Raw genomic sequence first — 20818 nt, forward strand, 5'->3', positions numbered from 1 at the left:
TTGGAATCTTCCAGGAAAAAAGAAAGATGTGGTGACATTTAGCTTGTATTGGGCTTTGTTTTTTCTTTTTCCTCCCCTGTATAATGCAATAATTTTGAATAAATTTACTTAATATATCATGGTAGCAACTCTTCAGGACTGCACGTGTTTGATTTCAGAAGTGATAATAGATCAGCTAATAGGTATTTTGGTTGGAAATGAAATTTTTGTACTGTATCAACTCTAAGAATTTTACTTTATGATAGCAGCACAGCACATTATTTTTCTGTGGTACCACTGTTTCTAACCACTCTCAGCTTTGAAAGTACAAATGCTTTAAAGAAGGGTAAAAATGCACAGATATTTTCATGTGGAAATATTTTCACATGTAATAACCTTCCCTTCAACAAAACACTAAGAAGGCAATAATTTGCTGATTACAAAATGCACCTTTTCATTTTTGGTTTAAGATGTGATTCAGTGTAGGACATGACATGCAAGTGGATGAAGCTGACTCATGGGGAGACCAGAAAGGGGATAGGATAGTGGGAATGAATTCAACATTTACAGGCATTTCTTACTCCTCAAGGTGTCTTGCCCCAGTGTGGAGTATCCCCAGGGGCTCTCTATTACCTGGTGTTCCTTCCTTGCTCGTGACTGGGTTTGTGCTGTAGTTGCATTGCTCTGACCCGCCTGCCCTGGCTTTAGACCATTGTCTCTGTAACAAGACAGAAACCCAGCCCTTTGGAAGGAAAGAGAAAAACCCAGTAAATTCTCAAAAAAAACACAGGGTCTGATGCGAACAGTAACGGTTGTGATGAGCATAGTCCAATGAACTTCCACTCCGGCGTGGCTTTGCTAAATATAGCTACAGAAGACTTCTTGTCTGCGGGCGCTGGTGTCGGAGAGCATAGCCATCTGCAGCTGGGGAAGCAGCAGAAACAGGGGCACAAATCACAAATAAAGGAGATGGCAGTGGGATTACAGACTGCCAGAGCCCTGCTCCTGTACTCGACTCAACTAGGCAGCCTTCCTTGGAGGAGGGGTGGATGGTCTTTCTTTCATGCTGTCCTTTTTATTGCAAGCATGGCATTTTCCCTCTTGTGCCTGGAGAGACTCTCCAAGACTTATTTCAATAGAAATGAACTTGTTTTGGTAAAAGAGGGTCAGTGTACGGCATGCCTCTTGTTCAGCAGTCCCTGGACAGTCAGTTTTAAATATGGAAAAAGGCAGGGTATCATTTGCTCACTGCTGGTGCGTTCAGGTCTCTCAGGCTTGGACTTTACTCTCCCATGCTGGCCCTTGGGCACAGGACCCCCCAGGGAATACACCTGTGGCCTCCCATGGTGGAAACTTGTCAGATCATCAGTGGAAGTGAGGAAGAGAGTGCTGATGCAAATGGGAGGCTGAGATTCTTGGGGGCAGTGAAGTGAATGCAGCCTGGGAGGAAGAGAGTGAGAAGAAGGGCAGGGGCTGGAGACCAGCTGTGGGATGAAGCTGAGAAGTAGTAGAGCTGGACAGAGCACTTGGGAACAGAGCCAAGGCCAGGGAATGGGGCGAGAGCCACGGCAGAAGACAGGCAGGCAGAGCAGAGGCCTCAGGGAGCTGCTAAATGGAGAAGCCACCTTTCAACAGAGTGGGATTATGTGATGGTGTCTTGTCCCAGGGACATCCATCCTCAGAGTGCCCTGCAGCCGTGTGCTCCTTCTGCTCCTGCACATCCTTAGTGCTGGAGTCTTGTCATCATCCATTCATCCATGGCCTGGCCTTTTCCTTAAACCCATTGCCAGCCTTGTCCCCTGTGCAAGGTGATCTCAATTTGCAGAGGCTTTGGAGAGTGGGTGGAAAACCCAGTGCATTCTGTCTGCTCAAAGGACACTGTGGGTGAGACCCTTTCCCCTCCTTGAGTTGGCTGGCTTTTCAAGAGAAGAGTTGGTTAAAAACAGAAAGGTACAATAAATCCTTTCTTCCCTGGGCAAGAAAGTATCGTTCCTGTTATCCTGTGGATACTCTCAAAAAGGCAAGACTAAATGGAGCATTGTACTGTGCAAGAACGTGAGCTAGGTGGACATAACTGGAAAGGGGCTTGCTCCTCAGATGACAGATGTAAAATTTTCACATTCATCTGCAAAGGAAGGAAGGACATAGTCCAAAGGTCTTAGTGTTGTGTTGAGGAAACTGAGTGAATGGTGATTTATCACAAGAAAAGAGTTTAAGCTCACTTGACCTTTGGTGAGCTGTGCTTACTATATCTTTAGAGCTTACACAGTGAGTTCAACATAGCTTTGAAATGCGATAGTTTTACATATGTCATGATAATATTTTAAAGAATAATGAGCTATTGTTTATAATCTAAAGTCAGTCTACCTGAAAAAACACAAATACAAATAGCATTAATCCTGATAAATAAAGCATAGTACTTCCCCGGAATATGTGATACACTTGACACCTCAAAATGGTGGAAGTGATGCTACAATGAAAATTGTGGAGATTTTATATTTTGCTTTGGCATGTTTTTTGTAGTTGGTGGCTTGGATGGACATGATGGACATGGTTATAGAAAGTTTAGTGATAATTCCAAATTAATATGCTGTTTGCTCCTGGAAACTGAAATATTTTCATAATAAGTTGTCTCAAAACCTCATTTTATTGGTGATTTTATTTGTGGAGTCAGTGGTCTGGGAAAGGATTCACTATTGTTTCTGCTCAGAGTAATTCTTTAATGGTGAACTTCAAAAGAGTGAGCCTGGATACCAGTTTGAATAAAAGATTATTACTGACAAGAGATAACACTTGATTTTTATCTTTCCCACTTTGATGTCAAAGAAATAGCTAGTTTCTGTAATTTCATTCCATTAGGACAATATATGTTTATAAACTAGTGGAAGAAACTTTTAAGCCAGGAATGGATGCAGGTTGCATGAGTCATGTCTGGAATACCCAGCTTGAGGTATTGATTTGCATGCGTATGTACTACCATGTGAGTGGAAGAATAACCAATAGTCAAGCACCTGTTGTTAATAGCTTTGTATTTAAAATGGCATTGCCAGCTTGCACATATTACAGGGGTGCTGTGGTTCTCCATAGGGGACCTCTGTTCTCCTAAAAGAGCAATAGTAAAATAAGAAAGCAAAATTTTTAGTCAGGCGTGAATGCGTGAGACTTTGGTGTTGATGAGCACAGGAAGTCAATTGTAATCTGTTTAGCAACAGTTTGAAAGAAAAATTTGTTCACATTTTATCATTTTCAAATAAAAGCAAACACATTTTTTCATTCAAGCATTTGAATGATCTATTGTTACTGTCTGGTTTGTGAGAAGCCGATGATTAGAACGGAGAGGGAGCTTGTATTACTAGCTTGGACATATGCCAGATGTGTTCAAAATGGGACGAAATGTGCTTGAAAAGTCAGTGGGTTTGAACTTTAAAGGCTTAGGACCCCATGCCAAGTCTGCCACTTCTTCCCTGTGTAAGTATGGGAATGTTATCATTTGAAGTGCTTCAGTCGCGCTCTCCCCATTTAAAAACACAGATATTTTAGCTGACTTCTTTTGTAGAAGAGTTTGAGATATGGTAGTGAAGAGTATAGGTGTTATTTTAAGGACTGTTTTTGAAGCAGAGGCGAGAGGTTGGCTCAGGACACTGGCAGAGAGGTTTGGAGAATTTTGCCTCCTTATTGCTTACTGGAACCATTCCCAAGAAAAGGTGTTTCAGCAAGGCATAGCAATTAAAGATGTTTTTATGCAGTTATTGATTTCAGACCAGCAGACATTGGAGCTAATTTAGCACCCATTTGCCAGAGCAGCTGGGATAGAAATGAGTGTGTCGTTCCCTTGGCAAATGGTGTCCTTAGGTAAAGGTTGAGCACAGGGATGGAAGACCACAAACGGGCTCACGTTGCCATGTCCTGCTGGACACTACAGTCATAGCTCCTCCACCCTCCTAAGCCCTCAACCTGTGCCAATATACAAGTCTAATGTTGCAAGTGAGCTTTGGCTGCATGATGAGTCTCACAATAACAGATAGGCCTATTGAAAGGACAGGGAATATGGTGTTATTTTTAAAATCTTTGAATTGCAAAAGCTAGCCCTCTTTTTAGTTTCTGGAGTAGCTTCTATTGAACACTAGCATATATAACTTATTAAATTCTATATTTAGCTCCAGAGTCAGGACTGTATCTCTGCTTTGGTGCCAAACTTCTCCTGAAGTGTAAGAAGACTAAAAGTATAAGTTTTGTTCTACATGACTAATCATGTGTCATTTTTTGCTAGAAAACTTTTACAGAGAAATGTTTTTAAAGCTTTATATTAAAAAAACCCACAGCTTATGTGGGGAAGCTTGAGATGCAGTGAAGTGTCACTTCAACTGAATTTAGGAAATACAGATGTTTGTCTCCAAAGTTGGGGTTTTTTGATAGTTTAGTGGAAAGCCCGACAAAGAGCCTTTATGGTACTATTTTCTAGTGGATCTGTTGTAGATCTGTTTTGTTTTGGTTTTGTTCCTCAGTACTGCTCAGAAATGAGCTAAAACATTTATATTGCAGAAATGATATAGCAGCAGTTTCAAGTCTTTTGTGCCTTACATGCTCGATTAGAAAAATCCCATTAATGTTAGAAAATACTAATCAGTGATGTGTTTTGCCAGCCACTACAGGCCCACGCATTCTATATAATCCATTGTTTATTAACCTAATGAAGGTCATTGCTGCTTTTGAAAGCTTATGTACAGCACATCAAAATGGTTTTAAAACTCTGCGCTGCTGGACTTCACTGCTGAAATAAGTCAAGGCTGGGTATTTTCTTGCCAGAATGGCTCTGGCGTAAATGGATTTTTTTCTGGGTGGAATGATCATTCTGTGCTTTTTCGTTTGTTCATTCTAATTGCCAGGACAGATGAACAGTGCAGTGGTGGCTAAGCTGATGGTGCTGCCATTAAGCAGCTAGACACTGTCTTTATCCACATCTTATTGATTTTCCTTTTCTTTTCTTGGCAGGTGACATCACACAGAAGGGATATGAAAAGAAGAGATCAAAATTAATTGGGGCCTACCTGCCACAGCCTCCCGGTATGTGTATCTGTGCTTGTGATACATGAAGATGTCAAGTGTACTTATAGTTGCCACTGTAGAAATCTGCATCTCTGAAGAAATATATGTGGCAGAAACAAGGCTATTGTTATGCAGAATAAGCTTATTCCATCCATTTTATATGTATTTTTATATATATGTCTGCTTTGATGTGTGTGTACATTTTTTACATACGTTGGTGTGGGTTTGGCAGTCATGTCTGGAAAATTAAATCAGCCTAGGCTTGTTAAGAGAGGCATTGTTCGTTGGAAGGAATTCAAGAATCCAGAGGAAAACGTGATGTCCTAACTCATTAATATCTCAGCCATGTGAAGTTTCTTGAACAGAAGTATACGAAAGAGTGGAAGAGAACCTTGGATCTTTGTAACTCCCTCCAGTTCTGGGTTTCCTGTCCAAGTCTCACTTTTGAAGACATTAGAGAGACCATCAATGTCCTTAGAGTTCAGCTTGTCCTAAGGTGTGTTGGCAACTGACATTTTACACATACCTGGCTTTAGTACTAAGGGATGGGCTGTGTGCACTTGCCCAAAAGGTGTGAAAATACCTTCAGACTAAATTTAATAACGTATTGCTTCATTGAATTTATTTCATATATAAGAACTTTTCAGAGTTCTTTTACTTTTGAGAGGCACTGGATCATGAAGTCCAGTGTGTAGTTGTAGATATTGGTGTAGACCTCTCTTTTTTCTTGCTCTCAGAGGAGTGTGCCTGTGCATTCCTGCTCTCAGTGAACTTACAGAGGCTCCACTTGGGCTTGGTTGTTCTCTGAGCCTTGTTTTTGTGGCAGGCCTCGACACTAGTTTCTCCTTTTACAAAATCCTTCATTTTTAGTGGAATTGATGGGGTTTTATTTAAAGTGCTGATCTGTGAAGGCACTGCCTTGTTCTCTCTTAGTCAGATTTATATATATGTTAGTCAATTCTATAGCAGAATGCTGATTTTGTTCCTTTGGATTTCACTTGGTCTGCTCCACTGGTGCTACAGATGCCTCTGTTTTCTGAAGTGATACAGCATGGTTTGAGGGTATCTGTGACATTCCCGGACCATTGGGAGCCATTAGAGAATGAAGCAAATCAAATCAACAAAATTGCAATACCAGAGGTGCAGTATATTAATTTTCTGGGTATTTATTGGTCCAACCTGACTATCAGACATACATTAGTCTTCACAGCAGTTTTTCATGAGACCTCCTTAGATTTGCTGGGTTATGAAGAGTCTCACAGCAATCCTCAATGCAGCGGCACAGTTGGTACCAGAATCTGTTTGGTTTTTTTCAGTTGTTACTCTCCTTTCTTCACACAGGCAAATAGAGCTGTTTCTCCAGAAAGCTTACAATCTTCTGTCAAACTATATCCATGGCTGGAACAGCTAGGGGTTCATATGCATGTAATAATGAAAGAGAGAACATGGAGAACCTCACAGATTTACCTTTCAAGGTCTCTGCTGTGATACTTAAGTTTTTCAGTGTAAGGAGAAGCAGAGGGTTCTCTGTAAACCAGTCCTGTGGTAAGGTCCATTCAATAATTTGAAGAGGTCATGATTGAGAATGTAGCTGACTTAGAGATATTTTAAAGATGGGACAAAGTGGAATTAACATCTTCTGCTCAGCCAGTTGCTGGAAAATCCCTCACAAGAATGTGGAATATGGATGAGTGAAGGTAATAGGATCAAGAGAAAAAGCATTGAAATATTGTCCACTGTTTTCTTGTAAATATATTAAGCTAAATCATTTAGCTGATGGCTAAATGGATTATTTTATTATAGTGGAAGACACTGCTTCTGCTGTATTGAAGTATTTTCCTCCATAAATGGATACTATTTGTGCTTGGGTCTTTTGCTGTCTTTGTACCTTTTGTTTGTTTTGTTGCGTTACCTTTTGGACAAAACTTGAAAAGGATTGATTTGTTATAATCCTTCTAAGACCTTACTCATCTGAACAGCTTTAAGTCCCTGCTCACTGGGAAGGGGGAGATGCATCCTTTCCAACAGGATGACAGAAGAGATGCTGCCTTTTGTAAGCCTCTGTTAACATCTCAACAATCACATACATGACCAATCAGCCTTTATTAAAAAAAATATATTGTAGCCTGTTTTGATGGGGAATGCAAGAGTTTATAAGCTTCCATGGACTTGGAACTTGATGTTATAAGGGAACATAAGTTTTAGAGATATTTTAAACCAGTATGGAAACGGACATGACTTTTGCTGGGATTGGAGGCATTGGGAAAGGTCAGGAATTTGCATTCTGTGACTGTGTTCAACAAACTGAAGGAAATCCAAAGGCATTTCCCCTCTGCTGGGACATCCAGTCCTCCCGCTGCACCTTTGCTAACATTCCCAACGCCCATGTTGGCAGAGTGGAACATCGACCCGCGTTGGCTCCGTGGGTGTCCTGTGGTGTCTGTGCGTGCGTGTGCGTGTGTGCTCTACTGCATGGGGGCAGCAGCTCCACTCGTCGCTGTAACAAATGTAAAAAAACTAAACGTGAATTAATTAGTTTTTTTCAACTTGTTACAGCAGCGAATGGAGCTGCCGCGGTACGGTGTAGACTGCAACACAGTGAAGGAGCTGCCAGAAGAATGCTCCGCACTGCCAACATTGGTGTCTGTGACATCCGGGAAGCGGCCGCTAGAGAGAGAGCAGCCAGCACAGCAGGAAACCGGCCTCTCTTTTATTTTCGTTTTGGTGAGCACGATGAATGTATCTTTTCCAGTCCGTATCTGTATATAACTGTGCCTCATCTGGAAGCCTCTGGCAGATGCCCACATCACTAGGATGGACATGGGGCTGCCAGTCGCAAGGCAGACAACCAAAGGATGGCATCTGGAAGGCCGTTGCTGGCTTGGAGTGAAGTGATGGGAAGGGAGGAGGAATAGCTCTTCTTAGTAACATTTGAACATATTAACACTTCTTTAGCTTCCATACCATGGATATTTTGGAGGAGGTTGCACACAATGTGCTGGTGAAACACAGGAATGTGTGTGTTTCTAATTCCCTTTTTGGCACTGCCTTTTTACAGAGCTCTAAACAGGCCCAAGCTCACCAGATTCCGGAGGAAGCTGTAAAAGTCTAAGCACCCCTAGTTCTATGCTATTTTCAAGTAGAGATTTCTGCCTGAGCTCTGCTCACATCCAATCCATTCAGAAGCAGACTGACTTCCAGGAACAGGCATCAGGCTGGTAGAGCAGGATGAAGGAAGAACATTCTGCAGGGTTACATCTCTGCAATGCAAGGCATGACTCCAGCCATGCCTGTGGAAGTGATACCCATCCCTCTGGCAGGACCTGTGGCTGGTGGCAGGCATTCTGCTTTATCCCTGCATCTGTAGCAAGGCTGCAGAGGATCCACAGCCCCTCAAGACACAAGATTTTCTCTTGCCAACTATGTGGACACATGGAGGATATCGCACTCTAGCCTGTATGCTTGTCCACACTTCATGCATGCTGTCCGGACATGTAAGAGATGGCTGGAGGGAAGATAAGATTTGCAGTTCTGTCAGAACAAGACATACCTGTAAAAAGATTATATATTTCAGGAACCTTTCTCCACTCCTTTTCAAACCATAATTCTGTGGAAGAGACCTATATTGGATTCTGACTGTGTTTGTATTTCTTCTCTTACACAGCTCTAGGTCAGGTTGTCTCAGCCTGGTGAACTTCCTCTGCCTGAATGGGAAGGATTTAATGTAAATTGCAATTTCAGGTTTAACAGTATTAGTGATAATAAACCGTGTGATAAATGTAACCAGTAAAAGAGCTGTAGACTTATATGAATAGACATATATATATCATCATTTTGTCATGCTTATTGGGATGCTGTCATTTTAGAAAGGGTGAGCTGTTACTTTTCAGGAGTGGGATTAATGAAAGGTAAAGCCTGGCAACCATGTGGTTGATACCCTGGGTGATGTAGGAGTTGGCTCTTAGGCTCCCTGTTTGTGACGGGACAATCCCAGAGAGCGCATTGTCACATGCTGTACAGCAAAGGTGCGGTGACACACAGGGGATGTGCCAGATCCACTGCTCATTTGCAGGCTGACTCCACAGTGCATGTACAGCTAGTCTGATGCATCCAGATGTTGCACAGACTGCACATATGTAAAAGGACATTTGTACTGTTCCAGCCAGGCTGTCGAACATCCAGAAATGCGGAACGGATATGCTGCATTTGGCAGTGTTAATGGGAGAAGGGATGGGGAGAGCCCCCTTTTTCTTTCCAATTAAATCCACACCTGTTTTAAGTCAGGGAGACAAAAGTACAGCTTTGTTTCCTCAAGATGCTTTCTTAGGATGTGAGTTTGTAGCTGGAGATATTCTGTGTGCAGAGCAGTTTTTCTTTCCTTAGCGTGCCCATGTGTCAGACATCTAAAAATAATAGTGAATCCAGACCTTTATATCTGTACATATATCCCAGTCCCTCTTGTGTGGTGACCTTTCTCTTACTGCCTCTGTAGAGGAGCTATGACAGCCAAGAGCTGAACCACTTAAACAGGGATTTGCTTCAGAATAACTTTCTGAATTTGATCTTGATTTGATCATTCAGTTCTTGGTAAGATAACATGGACAATGGCATGCATACTATAAAGAGAAACCCTTCCTAGAAGAAAAAATCCCTAAATTACGTGTATTCCCCCTAAGCTGTGGTTTTACCCAATTTGCTTCCAGTGTTTTGCCAGGAAATTTGATTATTCATTCACAGAACAGAGACAATGTTGTTATCAATTAAGCATTGTTTCTAGCAGCTTAGACATGGGTGGTTCATTCTCTCTTAATCAAGTGCTGTGTCTCCACTAGATTGCTTTCTGTAATTTCCCATCATTGGTACCACCAGTGTAGCTCTATTTGTAGTGTAACCATGTGGACCAGTCATCAGTGCTTTATTTATTATGGTTAATAAATCTGTGAGATGTGGTGCTTAAAAGGCACCTGCTGCTCCTTTCACATGCCTAGAGACAGATCCCTGCACCTCCTGCTGCTGGAGCCCCAACAGCACCAGCTTGGGAACATTTCAAGCTATGCAGGGCAGAGAAGATAATACATTTGTGCAGAAGATCCCTTTGCCTTACGAAAAAGCAATTTTCTGTAGAATTACAGGAACCAATTTCCATAGCCTCTCTTATTAGCATGACACATATATTAATATATATCTGTTCTCTGTGCATACATTTGCATACTTTCTGTGTGTATGTGTGCATGCCTTTGCTGTCAGCTATTCCTGCTGCTAAGTGTTAAGGCACTCCAAGTAAACTTGGTGACTGCAATTTCATTTTTTCTTCCACAGACATTATTTATATTGCTACATTACTGGGATTGCAAAGATTGCGAAGAAATATTTAAACAAAATTTGTTTCTGAAAAAAATGCTCTCATGTATTCATTTTCTTTAGATTAACAAGTATTCCTATCACATCTGCCTTCCTAATCCTCGCAGACCTTACCAAGGGATAGCCATGATGGGGCATTTCAAAGAGTGTGTGTGTGTTGGGAACATGGTTCTCATTGAAAAGCACGTGCATTGCACATGTGGGCACATCCCTCAAACTGTGCGACAGATGTTTCACAGATGAGAAACTATAGCACACAGACAAATGCCTAATAAGTCTTGGGCTTAAAAAAGAGTTTGGTTTTGAATTGGTGGATGCCTGCAGAGCTTAGTTTGGATAAAAAGGAAGGTAGTGAAAGCCTCTGAGAAGTTTCCCCTCAGGCCATCACTTAAATATGATGGTTACTGTTTCGGTTTTGCTACCATGACTGAGAATCCAGTTACCATTTTATAATTCTTTGGTTTTTGATGGCATCTCTGTTTTCTATCCTGTACCAAGACCTCATAATATTGAATCTTGTTCAAACACAGAGCAAAAAATACCTTCCTTCACTTTTCACTGAGTACATGCTGAAATCAGTTAGTAATGCAGATATGATGTTTTTTGGGGGGAGGATATTTTTAGTAGGCATCAGAGCTGGTGTGTTTTTCAAGGAATTTGAAGATTTCTGAGGAAATTCCTGTTGATATTCCTGGAGGCCATCTGCAAAACATAAGAGAACATAGCAAAAAACATGAAAGTGTTGGTCTAAAATCTGACAAATGGGTGAGGAAAGACGGCTCAGTGAGAGGTGAACAATAGAGGGTAGAAAGGAAAACCACCATTGAGGGCCTTAAAGCTTAACCAGTGCTGGAACAGGGGAGGTTGAGCCTGTGGAGGTGTTTGAAGAGCTGGGTGCCACTGTCAAAATGAGATGCTCCTGGAATTCACAGTGCTGCCTGAATTTGTCTGCAGTGTGATTTGACCAGCCCATTGGTGAATATGTTTGCATTGTGCATAGGTAGTCTTCTTTTACATATTCTCCAAAAAGAATCTTCACATGGGACACTGAAGCTGTATAAAGGAAAATTGAAATCAAACACCACATATGCACTGGAGCTGTAATGTGGTGTCCACCATCACTGGGATAAAGAAGAAAAAAAAAGAAGCCTGTGATATCCATGCTTGACTTGAAAGTTAAACCTTTCAATGAAGTGCTAGAAGGCAGAATTGAGATTGTAATAAGGAAAGAAAATTTGAAGTATGTGCATTGTCTGAAGTCAGACTACGAGTAAGCTCACCTGTGAAGGAAAACTTTCAATTAAACAAATCTAATCAGAAATTACATTTTTCCAGATCTATCTAGCAGAATTTGGCTCCAGTTTCCTGAATGTCTTTGGTTATTGCATTTTAAATCTCCCTTGGCTTATCCAGTGAATTCATTACTTAGTTGTACTTTTGATGGGAAGAGTGAAATGCCATGCTAAGTAGTGAGATCCATGGGGATAGTGTGACATTTAGCATGTTTACAAAATACACTGTGTGTTCATACCTGGCTTTGCTTTTAAAGCTGAGCCATCAGCCATTGAATAGAAGCTCAGGAAATACTGTGAAGGGAAGGTAAACACTGTTTCTCAAAACTTCACTGCAAACATTGTGTGCCCTCCTTCCCACTGGCCCTGGAGTTGTTTGGTTTATCCTACAGCTCTCTCTCCTGGGGGCACACACTGTAAGTTAGTTGTAGAACAATAAATATAGCCTCTGTCTAAGAATGCCTTCTATTTCTTGTCAGTTAGACATTTCAGCTTTTAAATATTTTTAGATTAAAAAATCTGGCACAGACGTAGGAATAACATTGAAGCAGCTTCTCAGCTGTCATTAAGGAAATAATTGTTGGAGAGGGCAGTGCAGCTATTGCCATGTTATCAGCACATAGTGTTGCAATTTAGCGACAAAAAGAAGTAATAAAGAAAAGAGAAACAAGGAGGTGAAGATTAAAAAAAAATAAAAAATTAAATAAGCAAAACCTGCTTCCAGCTGACAGCTTTGTACCTACCATGCACTTAAAGCTATCCAGCTTGCAGTGGTATTGCTTAAATAGCTTTACTAGGGCTATTGCATTTTTGGCTAAGCACAGTCAAGACAGGATCCATCTTGCAGATTAGGATTTGTGGATTGATATATCTGCATTAAGTTGTCTGCTTATGAACCTTAGATTTATGTTTCCATTCTTATGTGAAGAGATATAGTTAATTCAATTGATGAAACCCAAAGAGTTTTCAGTTTATTCTAAAGCAGATACTTCCACTGGCCACTTGCACAACTCTCAAGGTTTCACAGAACTTATGGAGTTGCCTGAAGGTGGGTGTCTGATACTGTTCGGGACTTCCTATGGTACTTCAGACAACTGCACAGTGTGAGCACAGATAAAACAGGTACTTCAAGGGGACAATGCCATTCTGGTCAAGCCAAGTATCACAGTCCACAACATCTGCAAGGAAATTTGACACCTTTGTTTAGAATCTTGAGTTCTGGTCTAGGTCTCTGTTTTTCCTAATGGGAGCTTAGCTTAAGCACCTTCTTGTAGGCACCTAAATATAAGTGTCTTAGGAGCTTTAGTTTGTATTAGGAACATGTCTGTTTGCTCCAGTGCACCTGGTGTGATGCCTGTGTGTATTGTGATGACTATGAAGCACGGATTTCTAAGCCTCATATAAAATAACTGTGTTCCAGACATATATATATATTCCTGAAATTCTTCATGGCTTGCAAAGAGTCAATCACTAGTGCTAACCACACTTACCTGGTCAAGTCCTGTTTCAGCTGCAAGACTGGGGTAGAACACGGTGTTATTAAGAATTATGCTGCTTTGACTGTGACTGTGAATGTGTCTGTGCACAGGGCACTGGCATGACACTGTCCTTTCTCTTAGGAAAGACATGCATTGCTTTGCCACCTCCTTAAATTTAGGAATCGATCCAAGTATGGATTCTCAAGCCATTACGCCGCCAATTCACAAATACATCTGGGTGAAGCTGCTCTTGAACAAGCATTAGCACTTAACTCACAGACCCTTGTGCTGGCTGTGAAAGCTATCAAATTTTTGGGTTTAGTTGTGTTCAGAAGTAGAAGTGAAAAAAAAAAAAAAATCTTGTTACTGCACTTAACTGCTGGAGCCTTCATGGAGGTGAACATTTTGGCTGTTAACACTGCTTTGTTGTTTGTGGCAACACTTCACTGATTTCATGGTACTCATTATTCTGCATGGCTTTTACTCCCACCATTGCTCAGGAATGGCAGTGTGTAGGTTCTTGCCGCTGTGTCCCTTTGTCTCACACCACTGCCGGTGCCGTGGGAGCCAGCGGGTGCACAGGAAGCCAAGATGTGAGTCCAGGCAATCCAGCTAATTCCTAATCCAGCCCCTTCAGTAGCGAACTGACATCCAGTTCCTTGCTGTCTCTCCAAAGTGGGGCAGTGCTTTCTGCTTTTTCACCCTAGAGGAACATAATACAAAGAGGTGTCCCCACAAATGGCTGTATTTTAGCACAGAACTAACTTCCTCATCTTAATTGGTGTCATCAGTGAGCCAAGTTCACGTGTCCTGCTCCACATTTGGGTAGCGGTTTATTCACTGTTTTTCTATATAGGGGCAAGTGGGAAGTAAAGCCATTAAATGGTCCCCCAGATCTCGTAAGACATTTTGATATTCTCATTAATTTTCTCTAGCCTTAAATGACTACTGGTGCAGGATGATGAGTTGGGGCTCCCTCTTTCCTGACTGTGTGAAGAAATTGGGTCAGAACTGACTTACTTAAAAGAACAAACACATGTATACAAAGTAGAAGGAAATAAAACTTGCTAAAGTGTCTCAGTTTTAAGATTAGATGAGACACTTAATGTATCTGTAGTGAAAACACGATCTCCATAGTGCACTGGAGGAGGGAAGAGCCCTTGGCAGTGTCAGGGAGTGCAGTGGGCAGCAGTGCTGCCTGGCCACTTGGGTGTCCTGCTGCCTTCTGCCCTGGCATGGTCAGTGTTTGATGTTATCCTATGTGCACTGTTTATTTTACATCTGGAAAAAGAAGTTTGTGTACTGCCCACAGCTGCAGAAAAGGGACTGGGATACTTGAGGTGTCTCGCAAAACCAGGAGGAGGAAGCCACAAGCTTGAATGTATTTTGCCTGATGGCTTTCAGGTCTACCTGGAAGATCTCCCTGCTACAGCAGTTGTACACCTCTGAAACTGCTGCATTTCCTCACAGCTTAATTTTCCCTTGATGTTTCTAAAGCCTGTTGCATGTGTTTTTTTTGTTTGGAATTTGCAGTTAATCCCCTTTTCCAGTATTTTCATGATGTTATACTGCAGTGGCAATGTCTCAATTACCTTTCTTTGTTTTTCTCCACGTCACTGACCTACACAAGTCACTTGCCATGGGATATGTGGCACTGCTTTCTTAGCAAAACCTCTGTCACACAGCATCAGTGTTAGGTGTAGAATTTTTAGGTGTGTTTTTTTAGGATTTTTGTGAATATATGTGATTTCCAGAAATTATTTCATTCCTGACAATGTAGATAAGGACTGAGATGAGTAATGGTGCTTAGCATCTCAAGCAGACTGAAACATAATTTACAGAAAAAATTCAGTCAAAATTAGTTTTATTATTAACTGTGTATTGCTCATTTTCAGGGTGGCCAAATAAAGAAGGAAGAATTCTGAATATAAAAGGAAGGAGAAAGTATTTTGATATATAAAAGTGAGGAGAAAGTATTCCTTTTAATTATTTCAGTGATTTAGAAGTCAGGTTCACCTGACTGAAAGAATATTAAGGGAAGTGAGAGCAAGTGAAATTATACAGTACTATAGTGTGGAGACAGAGGAGTTAAATGAAGACATTTTATTTGATTTAGGAGAGTGAATTATTAATCGCAATCTGAGTAGAGGAAAATTTATGGGTTCAATTCTGTCTTTTAGGCGCCTATGAGATTTTACTCCAAGCATGTTTTTTAGCCAACCAGCCATTCTTCCACAGAATCAAAGCAGACTTGACATTGCTGATAATGCAAAGATTTAAGAGAGAGGCTGGATTTTGAGTACAGTTTATTTTCACAAAGAATAAGCAAGCATATAATGCCTACTTTTTTCAAAAGTTGCTTTTTAGAGAGTCCGTTGGAACCCACCTGAGACTGATTGAAGTAATCACAGGATTTTCTGTTGGTCTGTAGTCTACATAAAAATTCTTGTTTCCACAAATGTAAACTCTTATTCCTCTCCAATAAGCTGGCATTGAACCATTTAGAAATAGTAAGGGAGAGTTTTTACATTATGTTTTAATTGAAAAATATGAGCATATTTCCAAGGATTGTTTTGTTGAATCCAATTTCAAGTTATTAGTCCTACGTTTGAGCCCTAAGTGCAGAGGGGCAGGTTTTTTTTCTGTTGTCACTGTTGCACATAGTGTGTAACTACTTCTTAAATGCAAAAAAATCATAGGAAAGAATCAATTAAATTTTGTCAGGTACTCCTGGTTCTTTACCCCTGTGCATCACACGCCCAAGGCTCTGTGCTTTGTTAGCTCCAATCAGAATGCATCAGCTGGGCTTGTCTGCTCAGGTTCTTCTCTGGAAGAGAGCAGGGCACCACATCATGCCACTGTTACACATGGAGGTTTGGTTGCTTTTCTTATTGCTTGTTTGAACTTTCCTGCTTAAGTCATTGCCTTCACTCTTCTCTGGATGTTGTCAAAAACATAAATTTCTGTAAGTGTTTATATATCATGCTGCTGCTATATTACTACTGTAGTTTAGGAAGCTTTCAAGAAAAATACTATTAAAAAAAAAAAGAAGTAAATTCACTATGGGAAAGGGATTAATAAAAGGTTTTAATCTTAAAATACTGGATGTTTAGGCTCAGCATACTCAAATGCTGCAGGTTTACAAGGCTATTTTTGTTGCTTTGCTGGAACAGGTTACTGTTTTCAGCCTGGTTTGGTGCAGTTATAGTTTGCTTTCTGACCATTGGTAGCTAAAAATGAAGCTAAAAGGTATTACTATATTTCCCTTCCCACTGGAACTAGTTTCCACAGGTTAGTATTGTGCTGTCACCAGCTGACACCATCCGACCAGTTGAGGTTTTAGATGATACACATTTAAGTTTTCCTAGGAACCAATTTGCAGGAAGGTTTCAGTATCCATTGTGATGGTGTCTGCCTTTATTAGCTCATTTCAGTATTTCCTAAATACTACTTTATGAAAAGTCATCTGTTTGTGGAAATAAAAAATGCCAAGCTTACTGTTTGCTCTTTCTATGTTGTCCATGACCCTGGAAAAATGTTTTTTTAGACCGAACCAGGAAAGTAACCACATCAGAAATTCTGACCAGAGGCAAGTAGTGTATAAGCAATTGACACGACGTGCTTTAGGCACTGAATGTTCATTTCCTACTCCTAGTGTATGCTGAATTCCCCCTCACTATAAATCTTCCAAAATTCAATCAGAATGAGCTGTTTGTTTGTTTGTTTGTTTGTTTTCATTAATGCAGGGGTGGACCAGGCGTTACCACAAGAACGTCGAACTCCTGTCACTCCATCCTCTTCCTCTCGGTATCACCGTCGCAGGTCCTCAGGGTCACGGGATGAGCGCTACAGATCGGGTGAGTGGGACAGAAGACCCCAGAACTGGAATGAATATTTGCAATGTCTTGTTCTGTTCCTCGTTTTTTAAAAGAGAAGCTTGTTGTAAACTCATGTAGCTATATATGGGGAACATTCATTGTGGGAATAGAGAGACACCGTCCAGGCGTGCAGGGGTGGAGTTACAAAGCCAAGATACATCTGGGACTGGATCTGGCAGCGAGCATGAAGGGCTGCAAAAAGGCCGTCTACAGGCAGATTAGGGAGGAATAGGGAAAACATGGTCCCACTGCTGAATGGGGCAGGGTGACAAGGGCGTGGAAAAGGCCAAGATAATCAGTGTATCCTTTGCCTTGGTCTGTGCTGATGATATTTGAGTTCTGGAAACCAAAGCATCTGAGACCAGTGGGAAAGTCTTGAGCAATGACCGCCTATCCTCTGTGAAGGAGAATCAGGACAGGGAATATTTGAACAAACTGAACAAGTAGAAGTCTGTGTGACATGATGGGGATGCATCACTGACCAATGTGAGTCCACTTTCAACTCCTCAAAAAGTTGTGTCAGTCAGGGGAGATTTCCACAGACTGAGCAAAATCAAGATTCATTGCTGTCTCTAAGAACAGCAAGAAATAGGACTGGGAAACGACAAGTCAGCCAGACTATTCTTGATCTCTTGAGCAGGGGGTAGAATAAATAATGCTGGAAGCTCTTTTTAAATATATGAAGGACAAGGTGATGATTGGGAGTAGACAGCATGGATTTACAAGGTTCTCTTAGGTTGGTCAGTTCATGCCTAGTGACCTTCTACAATGAGATGACTTCCCTGGAGGTTGAAGGAAGGGCAGTGGAAGTTGGATGCCTTGACTTTAGTGAGGCTTTTGACAGTGTCTCTCATAACATTGTCCTTGACAAACTGGTGAAATGCAGATTAGATAAACAAGTCTGGTTTGAAATTGGCTGAATTGAGTTCAGAGAGTTGTGATCAGTGACACAAAGTCCAGCTGGACACCAGTCTCTGATGGGTACTGTGGTGTGTGAATACTGGCTCCAGTACACCTTAATAGCTTCATTAGTGACTTTGCAAGTGAGACAATGCCCTCTTCACACACTGGCAGATGTTACCAAATTGGAAGGAGCGGTTGATATACCACACGTGTATAATGCCATTCAGAGGGATCTGGGCAGCTCTGAAACTTTACTCTCACCTTTAAAGGTGTAAACTGCATGCACCTTACCATGATGAAGGGTAGGTGTCTCAGCTGTTGTTTGAACTGCTTCAGGGGCTGCTGCAGTATGAGCATCCTTCTCAGATAGCAGCCTGAGGCCACGGACTGCTTCATCTGGTGCTGCCTCTCTTGCAGCTGTGAATTAGGGAGCCATGGACAGCAGCACCCACCATCCTTTGTGGCAGAGACCCTGGTGAGCTGAGAGTCAGAAGCCGGAGCCTTATGGTTAGGGAGGGTCTCGAGGAGAATAAATTGGCCTGTGGAATCTCTGGATTGTGTTTGAGAGATGCCTCTTGCTGGATGCAGTCAGACACATTCAAATATGAAAAATTTGATTTAAGTGTAAGAAAAAGCTTTTTTTTTTCTCTAAGAGAGGTTGAGCACTGGCACAAGTTACCAAGAGAAGCTGTGGTGTTTCCATTCTCAGAGCTATTCAAAACCCCACTGGATATGGCCCCAAGCAGTGTGGTGTAGATGACCCTGCCTAGAGCAGGGAGTTGGACTGGATGATCTCCAGAGGTTTCTGCTGACCTACTCCAGTCTGTGCTTCTGTGGCACAGCTGAATTTTATTGTACTGATTCTAGTTTGGTAATACTATAAGAAAAATAGTGAATTTGCAGTATAGCATGTTGGGAACATCATTATGCCCTAAATAGAAGCACTGATTAAAGGAAGATAAAATTAATTTCAGAGCTGAGCAGAAGGGTAATAACTCATTTCCAAGTGAATGGGATCCAACTTTCTTTGTGATACTGCTCCAGATATAACACAAAATGAAGGAAATGTTTGGTTTAAAACTGGTTTATAATGGCTTCTTACAACAAGACAGACACTGAGGTGCTGGAGCATGTCCAGAGAAGGGCAGTGAAACTGGCAAAGGGTCTGAAGCACAAGTCTTATGAGGAGCAGCTGAAGGAACTGGAGGTGTTTTCCCTGGAGAAAAGGAGGCTCTGGAGAGACCTTATCACTCTGTACTACTCCCTGAAAGGAAACTGGAGACAGGTGGGGTTCAGCCTCTCTTCACAAGTAACAAGAGATAGGACAAGAGAAAATGGCCTCAAGTTGTGCCAGGGGAGGTTTAGGTTGGATATTAGCAAAAAATTCTTCACCAAAAGAGTTGTCAACCACTGGAACAGGCTGTCCAGGGAAGAGCTGGAATGACAATCCCTGAAAGTGTTCAAAAGGCATGTGGATGTGGCACTTGGGGATGTGGCTGAGTAGTGAGCATGATGGTGCTGGGTTAATGGTCGGTCTCAATAATGTTAGTTTTTCCAACATTAACAAATCTGTGACTCCATAAAGGAAAAGTCAGCTCTGAAACTTCTTTACTCTCACCTTTAAAGGTGTAAACTGCATGTACCTTACCATGATGAAGGGTAGGTGTCTCAGCTGTTGTTTGAACTGCTTCAGGGGCTGCTGCAGTATGAGCATCCTTCTCAGATAGCAGCCTGAGGCCACGGACTGCTTCATCTGGTGCTGCCTCTCTTGCAGCTGTGAATTAGGGAGCCATGGACAGCAGCACCCATCAACCCCTATGGCAGAGAGATCCTGGTGAGCTGAGAGTCAGGAGCCAGAGCCTTATGGTTAGGGAGGGTCTCGAGGAGAATAAATTGGCCTGTGGAATCTCTGGATTGTGTTTGAGAGATGCCTGGTGCTGGATGCAGTCAGACTCCTTGTGCTGACACAAATGGAAAATTGTGGAGAACTCCTTGTTAAACCTTTTGTAGCATATCTCTGGTTCATTCCATTAGTCAAAGAGCTTGCCAGTCCCATTTAAAGGAAAATTAAATGATAAATGTGGCAGAGAAAGTTCATGTGTGTCCAGACCATTCTGATAAATTTTTAAAACTCCCTCCTCCCCCCAGAAACTCTGGGTTCATTCTGTAGATGTTGCCAATTTTTTTGTTGAATAATGGTTATGATATCTGCATAATAATTCCTTGATACATAAGCTCCTAGAAGCTTCTCCAACATTACACTATAAATGGTCTGATTTCTACCCAGTGTTTTTAAATAGGTAAAAAAAATACTATTCCTGAACTTGTATAATTTGTGGGCGTTCAACACATGGTCCTCAAATCTCCAAGCTGTGACTCTCCAGAGCAATTCTGTTAAAAACATGTGCATTTGACTGTGAGTCGAGAGTTGCTTGCTTGAGCTATGTTTGCCATTTGTAAATGAAGACACTGAGTCAGTTTGGGGATGAGCAAAAGGAGACACCCTGCATATCTTCATTGTGTGCTTCTTCTGAGACCCCAAGAGTGCTCTGAGTTGGTGTTGCTGCCTCTTGGTTTCGGTTGCTGTCTGCTGCCTTAAAAGGAAGGCATTTGTTCACTGAAATGGTACATGAGGTCCTGTCTTAGGGATGGGCCAAGTTGTAATTATATATATTTATAAATAATAAAGACACAAACTTTGTTGCTGAGGAGAAAAGTAAGGAATTCAGTCTAAAGGGCTGTTATTAGTGCAGAAGTCTCACTTTAGAAGAGTCAGGACTATACATAAATTCAGATCTTGCTGCTCTGAAAATGTCCTCAGTGTTAACACTGAGAAGCTTGACAGTGTTTTGGATACTTCTGGCAAGACTTTGAATTCCTA

The 20818-nt window shown here is 41.5% G+C and overlaps 1 protein-coding gene across 5 annotated transcripts in view; it reads left to right on the top strand.

Annotated features, from left to right (window-relative positions):
• The window catches only part of DIP2C (disco interacting protein 2 homolog C), a 311580-nt gene that overhangs the window by 159513 nt on the left and 131249 nt on the right, over window positions 1-20818 (top strand). For 3 of the 5 annotated variants that reach the window (XM_040085482.2, XM_040085492.2, XM_040085501.2), the window contains exons 2-4: window positions 4972-5043; window positions 7582-7749; window positions 16903-17013. In XM_040085482.2, the coding sequence (XP_039941416.1) occupies window positions 4972-5043; window positions 7582-7749; window positions 16903-17013 (351 nt within the window). The remainder of the gene's footprint in view (window positions 1-4971; window positions 5044-7581; window positions 7750-16902; window positions 17014-20818) is intronic. The other 2 variants (XM_040085508.2, XM_040085517.2) reach the window with 1 other exon arrangement.

The sequence above is a fragment of the Hirundo rustica genome, chromosome 1, assembly GCF_015227805.2.
Source record: "Hirundo rustica isolate bHirRus1 chromosome 1, bHirRus1.pri.v3, whole genome shotgun sequence".
NCBI lineage: Eukaryota > Metazoa > Chordata > Aves > Passeriformes > Hirundinidae > Hirundo > Hirundo rustica.